Raw genomic sequence first — 9,916 nt, forward strand, 5'->3', positions numbered from 1 at the left:
GGGTGGTTGGTTTGTATGTGGCAAAGAATGGTGGGCTTTACCGACGATGATGACGACAATAGGGCAATAGAAGAGGAGTTGAAGGTTGACGAACGAAGATCACGGCAATGAAGTGCACTGGTCAAGAGTTTGAGGGTGGCGATGACGATATGAAGGCGGTTAGGAAATGCTTACTAGAGTTGGAAGGGATGCCAAAGGTCTCGTTGAAGCTGTAGAGAGGATGTCAGAGTTGCAGTTAGGATTTGGATAGTTTAGTAATTTAGTTGAGGGATAAAATGGTTTAAAAAAATAAATGAAGTTGAGATGTCCTACCAAAAAGATGGAGTGCATTTAGAGGCTCCCCTTTTATGCATATAGGAACAAAATAATTTTACAAATATGACCACTTAGAATTCTCTTATACCTCCATGAACTTGTAACGTGTATTTGATGGAAAATTCATGTGGTTTTGTTTGATTAGACAGATAGTAATGAAAAACGTATGAAAAAAGAGAGGAAAAAAGGGAAAATACTACATTAATGGGATTTCGAAAATGATGTACAGGTGAACATTCCAATTTATCATTTTCGTTGCCCAAAAGTTCAAGCGTTAATTTCTCATGTCTATAAGGGCAAAGCTATGCGAAATGACCAAATACCCCTCCATACATATATCATTACACACGGATGATTTTGATCACACTCTCTGTTTCAACCTTTTCAAACCCAAAATTCTCTCTCTCTCTCTCATCTCATTTTCCTCCTTTCTCCCTATTTTCTCCGATCTATTAGGACTACCATGATAGTTTGATCCCTCTTCGTCTCTGACACTGCCGTTTCGGTGGTTTTATCACTATGGTTCCTATCTTTGTAGAACTACCTTAGCATACTGCCGCTGAACACGGCGACAAACTGCCATGACGCAACAAGTTCTGCTGGTGCCAGAATGAGAGGGGCGATGACAGATCTAGTTCTGTGGATCTCTTTAAGGCGAGATGGTGGGCGGCAGGCTTGGAGAGGATGTCGGCTACACGTGGTTGTCACCTCCGGTGGGTTGAGGTAGTAAAATGAGAAAGGGTTAGGGTTTTTTCGGAGTTGAACTTTATATGACATGTGTTCGTGTGTTAAATCTCAGATCTCGGGATCCTCTCTCCCCCCCTTTTCTCTCTCTCTCTCTCTCTCTCTCTCTCTCTCTCTCTTTCAAGAACTCTAACGATGAAACTTGTGCTAAATCTCAAGTATGAGATCTGTGTGTGTGTGTGTGTGTGTGTATGTGTGTGTGTATGTGTGTGTTTGTATAGATATGTGTTTATATCTCAAATCTAGGGTTTTCATGTGTTATATATATGTGTGTGTGTGTGTGTATTGATATAGATATGTGAAGATCTGAAAATATGTGTTGAGGTCAAAATTTTCTCTTTCATCTCTATTATTGTTGTTGAAGGCTCAGATATGTGTTCAAGGCTCATATTTTGAAGGTCTTCTTGATGATGATAATGATGATGACCATTTTCCCAAATTTTGAATAGGTTGCATTCATAGATCTATCTTTAGGGGGTTTTTTTATCTTTTTTTTTTTTTTTTAGTGGTAGATCTGTGCTAGATTTATTTATTTATTTTTGTGTGTACATTTGCTCATGATGATCGTTGTTGTTGAAAATTGTTGTTAATGATGATGGCGTTGGTGAAACATATTGCAACAGATAGGGAGCAAAAGAGAAAGATACAAATAATTTGAAAATATAGATATAAAAAATTGAATAGATAAGAGAAAAAAATGAACAGATAATAAAATGGCACAGATTTTGAATATATAGAGAGAGAAACTCACAAATTTTAAACACATAGAGAGAAACCTACAGATTTTGAATAGATAGGGAAAAAATTCAACAGATAGTCAAAAAAATTTGAACAAATAGACAAAATTTAAATAGATAGATATGAATTTGAACAGATAGACAAAAAAAATTAAACAGATAGAAAATAATTTAAAAATATAGATATAATTTGAATAGATATTCAATGAAAAGTCAAACAAGTAAAAAAGAGTCTAGGGGTATAATTCGAAACAAAATATCTTCCACAACTTCTTACCAAACTATCTCACAGTGTAAATCTATCACCAACAAAAAAATACCCGATAGACCTAATATATTAAACAATTGTTAGAGTGGATTTTTCATTAATTTTCTCTTTTGAAAAAATAATTATAAATCAATGAAAATTTTTATAAATATTAATAATTATAATTACAATTTTTTTCATAAATTTAAATATATATATATATATATATATATTGACATTCACTGGAATGTAATTACCCAAAAAAAATAAACCAATTGATTGCCTGCGTGCTCTTTTTTCCAAAAACATATAATAATAATAAAAATCTACATTGAAACTAAATTATTCTTGTCTTGAAATAAAAATTAAAATTATACAACATTGAAGATAAAACAAAACAAGAGAAGATAAAGGCGGCCATGTCACCAAAAGCAACGGTCCATCTTGGAGTAACAGGAAGCTAGGATCAGCCACAAAAAATCTTCGCCCAACTCCACAATGTCATTTACTCTACCTTTTGAGCTCTTCTTACTCTTATCATCTTCATCTAAAATAACATACAAACAATCCCAACAATGACCAGCTTCACCAACCCCACAACTCTCTTTCACCCCCAAAACCTCCACCACCACCATCAAAACAGGCCACTGCCACTCTCATTAATCCGATCATCATTTTCCGGCGAAGAAAAACCAACCCACCATCATCATCACCACTACCACCACCACCACCACCGTCGAAACATTGTGACAACATTGGTAGCCACTTCCATAGCACTTGGGCTACACCAAGTCAGTCCAGTGGCACTAGCAGAGAGCTGGGGCACACGATCATTTCTAAGAGAACGTTTCTTCGAGCCGGGGTTGTCGCCTGAAGATGCGGCGGCGAGAATCCGGCAGACGGCGGAGGGACTGCATAGCATCAGGGAGATGCTGGAAACAATGTCTTGGAGGTATGTATTGTTCTACATTCGACTCAAGCAATCCTATCTCTCTCAGGATATGCAAAATGCCATGTCTACTGTGCCCGAAAACCGCCGACAGTCTTATGTCAATGCTGCCAACGAGTTGGTTGACAACATGGCCGAGGTATGTTTTCTTAACTTCATTCAGAATAATTCTGGGTATATCATGAAAATTTATCAAATTTTTTTTTTTTATGAAAGTGAAGTGGATGGTGTAAATTTAAAGTCAGCTTATTGTAAACTATACACATTGGATTTTTTTTTCACACATTTAAATTATGGATAAAATTTAGGACAATCTTTTTTAAATATGTAATATAATTGTTTTGATTCATCTCATAACTTTATAGTTAGGCAAGTCAAGTTGAGCTTAAGTTTTGAAAATTTAATCAATTTTAAAATGTATTTAAATATTATTTTATTTTAATTTTTTTAATCAATTAGCATTAAATAATTAAGCTAATTAGGAGCTAAATTTGAGTAACTTAATTTTTCATAGTTTATATAAATTTATCAACAAATGTTAGAAAAAAAGGGATAATGAAGAAAGTGTTATTCGGAAAATTGTGGAGATGGAAACTCAAGATGAGGAAAGATTAACTAAAAAGAGGATGAATGGTGGGCCTTAAGTCTGCACCCGAAGGAGATTTTGGAGTCAAAGTTGTTTCTAAATGAAAGCTCTCTCATGGAATGTTAGAGGCTTGGGTAAGCTTGAGAAAAGAAAGAGGATCAGAAATTTCATAAAGGAAAAAAGGGGTGGATATGGTTTTGATTCAAGAAACAAAAAAGTCAAGTGTTGATGAGATTTTTGTCAGATCTATCTGGCCAGAAGATGAACCGGGGTACATGGAGGTTGATGCAGAAGGGATTGCAGGGGGTTTGTTATGTCTGTGGAAACCTCATGTTTTTTAGGTTAAAAATTGTTACAGCTCCAGGAATTTCATTTTGCTATCAGGTTTGGTTTATCATAGACTTGATTGTGTCATTGGTAATGTCTATGCTCCTAATGATAGTCGAGATAGAAGTCATCTTTGGTTGGTCCTTGCTAATTTAAAAGCATCATTTCCAAAACCTTGGTGTTTGGGGAGGGGGGGGATTTTAATAAAATTAAAACTATAAGGGAAAGGAAAGTTTGTGCGAGAAGTGAAAGGGGATGCAGGAGTTTAATGAGTTTGCAAATAATCTTGAATTGGTTGATGTTCCAATGTGTGGTAGGAAATATACTTGGAATAATTCACAGTCAGGTGTATGTTGGAGTCGAATTGATAGATTCTTATTAAATCTGGAGTGGCTTGAGTGGTTTAACTTTAAGGTGTGGGGCCTTCCTAGAATTTTGATTGATCATTGCCCAATATTATTAAAGGAAGATGAGCGAGATTAGGATCCCAAACCATTCAAATTTATAAATGCTTGAGTGTTACATCCTAGCTTTATCAAAGAAGTCAAAAAGGTTTGGAATGCTACACAAGTGGAGAGGTGGGCTGGCTTCAGAATTATGGTCAAACTGAGATCACTTAAACATGCATTGAAGATTTGGAATGTGGAGGTATTTGGTCATGTAGAGTCTAAGCTCAAAGCAGTTGAAGTTCAGTTACATTCTTGGGATCTCACTGCTGAAGGGAGAAATCTTCTAGAAGATGAAGTTAGAAAAAGAATTGAGGTCAGAAATGAAGTATGGAAGCTTAGAAAAAGGCTAGAGTGGATCTGGTTGCAAAAATGCAGACTTAATTGGGCCTTAAAAGGGGATAAAAATAACAGGTACTTTCATATAATGGCCTCTAGAAAGCAAAGTATGAACCTTTTTGACTCATTGAAGATTAATGATACTCTATATGAGGAACCTGTAGAGTTGAAACAGGCAGTGTGGGCTCACTTTAAAGGTTTGTTCGCTGCAGGGTGGAAGATTAGACCAAGACTAAGGGGAGAGTTTAGATGCATTGATCAATGTCAGCTTCAGAACTGTTTGGTGAAGGATTTTTCAGAAGCAGAGGTCTGGGCTGCAATCAAGGAATGCAATGGTAATGAAGCTCCAGGTCCAGATGGGTTTAATTTGACTTGCATTCATAAGGGATAGAAGTTCATGAAGGGTGATATCATGGAATTCATGAAAGAGTTTCATCATAATCGTGTTTTGGGTAATGGAATTAATTGCTCTTTTGTGACCTTTGTTCCTAAAGTTGATAGTCTTGACTCAACTAAAGATTTTAGGCCTATCAGTCTTATTAGTTCAGTCTATAAAGTGGTGTCTAAAGTGTTGGCCAATAGGTTTAAATTAGCACTGCCAAAAATTATTGATAGAGTTCAATCAGCTTTACTAAGTGGAAGGAATATTATGGATGGTATTCTTGTAGCAAATGAGATTGTGGACTGGTGGAATAAATCTATAGAAAGGGGCTAATCATTAAGCTTGATTTTGAAAAAGCTTATGACACTATTAACTGGAACTTCCTCATTCAGATGTTGAAGAATTTTGGCTTTGGTACTACGTGGACCAAGTGGATAAAGGGCTGCATTTCTTCTGCAAGAGTTTCAGTTCTTGTCGATGGCTCACCATCACCAAAGTTCTGCCCCCAAAAAGGGATACGGCAAGGTGATCCATTATCCCCATTCTTATTTAATGTTATAGCTAAGGGTCTGAATATCCTCATTTCAAGAGCTAAGGATATGGGTCTCTTTAAAGGTATTTCAATTGGTGATAATGGCTTCAATGTATCTCACTTACAATTTGTAGATGTCACAATGATTTTTTGTAAGGTAGAATGGTCTGAAATATTGGCTATTAAAAGAATCCTTAAGTGTTTTGAAGTAATCTCAAGTCTAAGGATTAATTTTTACAAAAGTGTTGCGTGTGGGGTGGGTGTGGCAGTTGTATTGGTTGAGGAATTTGCTGCAAAATTGAATTATTTAAGCAAGAAGTTACGTTTGAAGTATCTAGGACTTCCATTGGGGGCCAGTCCTAGTAGGAGATTGACTTGGAGGTCGATTGTCGAGAATTTCAAGAAGTTATCTGGGTGGAAGAGAAGAGTATTGTCATTTGCTGGTAGAGTTACACTCATTAAGTCTCTGTTGTCTGCTTTACCTGTATATTACATGTCTCTTTTTAAAATGCCAAAGTGTGTTGCAAAAGAGATTGACAGGATTCAAGCATCATTTTTATGGGATGTCTCAGAGCATAACAGGAAGCTCCATCTAGTTAGGTGGAAAGAAGTATGTATGAGCTTGACACAAGATGGTCTGGGGATCAAAAATATCAGGTTAGCCAATAACAGTTTTCTATTGAAGTGGTGGTGGAGGAATGGTCAGAAAGATGAGGCATTATGGAAATTGGTTATTTGTGATAAGTATGGCTCTGTTGGGGGAAAATGGTACCCTGATCAGGATGCTCATGGTCCTACATCTCAGATTTGGAAAGATATATTATCAGTGACTCAAATGAATGGTAGACTTTTTCAATTCCATAAGGATAATGTGGAAATTTCAATAGGAAATGAAGAAAGAATTAGTTTCTAGAGAGACATTTGGTTAGCTTCAACAAACCTATCAAACCAATTTCCTAGATTGTTCCAGTTGGTTAATGATAAAAAGATTTCATTGAGTATACAAGTAACTACAAGATCTAGTCAATCTGGGTGGGATTTCAATTTTAGAAGAGCACTTCGGGCTTGGAAAGAAGGTGAGTTGGTCATATTAATCACTGCTTTGGGGACTGGCCCTGTTTTAAGAAGTGATTTAGTTGATTGCTTGGGGTGGAAGTCTTCACGGTCAAGTATATTCTAGGTTAATCTTGTTTATGCTTGGGGATTGATTAATGATGGTCCCAGTCACAAATCAGTTGATCTTATATAGAATAATTTCTCACCACCTAAAGCAAAAATTTTCTCTTGGTTAGCTTGGAGAGGAAGACTGAAAACAAAAGAAATGCTGCATAGGTTTGGAATTTTGAAAGGGGAAGATGTCCTAAATTGTATCTTCTGTCATTAGGGTAGAGAATCAATTCACCATGTTATGCTTCATTGTCCTTTTGTTTGGAAAATTTGGTCTGCTATTGTTGTATTCTATTCCCAGCTCCATTGATGGTTTATTACTTTGGTGATTGGGTTGGAAGTTTAAGAAGAAAGTTAATCTGGTTTGGAGGGTTTTACCAGCAGCAATATTGTGGTTTGTGTGGAGATATTGCAATGATTGTGTTTTCAAGGCAGTTCATCTTTATTTTCATGATCTGTGTAAGTGTATCAAGGTGAGGATAGCAATTTGGATGAGATCTCATCTCAGTGGTGCCTCATTCTCAGTTAATGATGTTGTGTTCAATTTTCATCAAGTTAAAAGTTGTTTAGGATCTTCATGAGCTATTTTTGGTATGGGGCAGTATTGGGTGTAGGGTCCATGATTTATTTTGGTATATGCTGAGCTGCTGATGGAGATTGAGCTGCTGCTATGGGTGTTTTTTCTTTGTTCTCTATCCATTGATTGAGTTGCTACTGTGGGTGTTTTTTTTCTTCTCTACAGTGAGTTCTTTTGTTTTGTTGGTCATGGTTTCTCACCAACCCTTTAGCTTGAATTAGCATATGATAGGGTGTTTCCCTTGGTGCCGACATAGTTGAGAGGAAGGGTTTCATTGTAATGCTTTTTGCTCTTTGCCTTCGCTTTATTGATGTTATCCATATATATGTATGTTTGATGCTATCAGTAGAGTTTTTTGCTGATCAAAAATAAATAAATAAATAATCAACAAATGTCAAAAATTAACGAGTTTCAAAATATTTAATTGAACTTAGATTTTTTATTTTTATTTTTTTATATGAGTTTTGTTATCAAAATGGTTAAATTTAATTTGTTTGTATAAAAATTAAATCTTTAATGAGGCAAACACAAATAAACTTTAATTTATTTTACAATCCTAATTATTCCTTAGTATCATATAGTCTATGCTTATATTTTATTTCAAAGCAATTTTTTTTTTTTTTTTTTTGTCAATCGATAGGAGAGTAATTATAAGTATGAAAAATATTTACATCATCAAAATAGATTATTACCCCATAATAACTAAAAAGTCAACAAAGTCTAACACGACCAATATACCAAGCTCAAGCAGATAAACTATATCACCACAACTCCGTAATAGGGTAGAAATAAACAACTAGATAAACCATATCACCACAACCCTATAATAGAAGATAAATAAACTATCACCGTAAAGAGTATCAAACTTCTATCATCGTAAAGGTATCAAATTTCTATCCATAAGAATTGAATATAAAATCTCACGTCACAAAAGGTGTTACAGAGTTACTAAGTCAAAGCAAATGATTAGCGAAGGTGATATGTGTCAATACTTTCATGCCTCGGTATGTCAAAGTGTTGAAAGGATAAAAGGAAGGTTCACTACCTCGGCGTTGCATTTAATTTAAGGTTGTATTTGATTTATAAATTTGGGAAGAGATTTTAAAAGAAAAGGATAAATTGTGAGAGAAATATAGTTAAATTTTATTCGCATTTTACTTACCTTTACTCTTTCAATTTTCAAATTTCTACTCAAATACATAAACCAAACACAAAGTAATTGAAGTCCGCTAAATTCATTAATTCAACTCAAAACAAATTTGTCTTTTAATAGATTGTGGAACAAATGAGTTTAATTTGAACAATCAAATGTTAAAATTGCGTTTGATTCATGAATTTAAATAAAAGTTTAAAAAAAAAAAGTGAAATATAAATATAATATAATTACATTTTATACACTTTTCACACTCTTTTTCCTTTTCTATTTCCCTTTTCCAAATTATTGATCAAAACATAGTCTAAGGTTATGTTTTAATCATAGATTTTGATAGAAATTTGAAAAGAAAAATGAAAAAGGGAACAAATAAACTGTATGTGAAAAGTAGTTTTATTTCATTCATACTTCACCAACTTTTTCTTTTTTTCTTTTTAAATTCCCATATAAATTGATAATCTAAACGTAGCCTAATAAAGTATGTGTTTTTTACCCCAAATCCATCTTTTAGTAATCCACTGCATCATATTGATCAGAGAATTGAGTATGTCCAGAACAAACGAAGAGAATTCAACTTATGATTAATGGGAGTTGAAATTTATGTAATGATTCAATATAACAATGAGGTTTTACTGGGATTCCAATTAACAAAATTTACTTCTTATGTTACGTAATTGCAGTTTGATAACTACATTCGGACGCCAAAAGTTTACGAATCGTATGTATACTATGAGAAGACCCTGAAATCAATAGATGACCTTGTCGCATTGCTAGCATGACTAGACAGTAATGGAGATTCATCAGAGGCTCACAATGAATGTCAATGTTTTTTTCCTGAGTATTTTTTTGGTGGTGGTGGTTATCTTGAATACATCATAAATGCTATTAGCTCAGAAAGTTGTGTTCATAATCTTACCAAGAAAGTAAATGTACATTGTAAACTCTATTTTTATATTGCGGGATCACACTTTAAATAAATCTCAGCCACACAATTGAATTTTTGAATATTTTTCTTAGATAGATTTTCAGGATGTATTGCTTGAATATATGTAGTTGAATTTATATTAGAAATGTATTCTTCTTTGATTTGCTAGAGATGAGGATGGAGTGGCTATGAGATACAAAGTTTATTACAATGTTTAGTGGTGTAGCTAGAAAGTTAATTTAGTGGTGTCATTTAGTTAATTATTATTGATATCTTTATTTCATATTAATTGAGTAAAGATTGTAATTTTTAATCGATTGAGCAAAGAGAGAGAAAAAAAAATGTAAACATTTAATAATTCTATGCTCGAATGAAGAATAATTTTTAATTTATTTTTATCTTTTTGTCAATCGGTAGGAGATTAATTACAAATATAATAACTATTATATCAAATTAGAAAATAAAATTCTAACAATGTACCAAGCTCAAT

The 9,916-nt window shown here is 34.1% G+C and overlaps 1 protein-coding gene across 1 annotated transcript; it reads left to right on the forward strand.

The window, feature by feature from the left end:
* The first annotated feature begins 2,510 nt into the window (after positions 1–2,510).
* On the forward strand, positions 2,511–9,506 carry PNSL2 (PsbQ-like 2). Its single transcript, XM_028269429.2, has 2 exons — positions 2,511–3,131; positions 9,182–9,506. Exons 1-2 carry the CDS (start codon positions 2,619–2,621, stop codon positions 9,278–9,280), a joined length of 612 nt encoding a protein of 203 aa, XP_028125230.2. The 5' UTR covers positions 2,511–2,618; the 3' UTR covers positions 9,281–9,506.
* Positions 9,507–9,916: the final 410 nt, after the last annotated feature.

This window comes from Camellia sinensis, chromosome 11, assembly GCF_055761805.1.
Source record: "Camellia sinensis isolate YWXY chromosome 11, ASM5576180v1, whole genome shotgun sequence".
In the NCBI taxonomy this organism is placed as follows: domain Eukaryota; kingdom Viridiplantae; phylum Streptophyta; class Magnoliopsida; order Ericales; family Theaceae; genus Camellia; species Camellia sinensis.

Bases quoted from the DNA above. Each gene is read 5' to 3' on its own strand.
- PNSL2 (XM_028269429.2), top strand. From the start codon at position 2,619: ATGACCAGCTTCACCAACCCCACAACTCTCTTTCACCCCCAAAACCTC. The intron at 3,132-9,181 runs GTATGTTTTCTT...ACGTAATTGCAG, and splicing joins TGGTTGACAACATGGCCGAG to TTTGATAACTACATTCGGAC.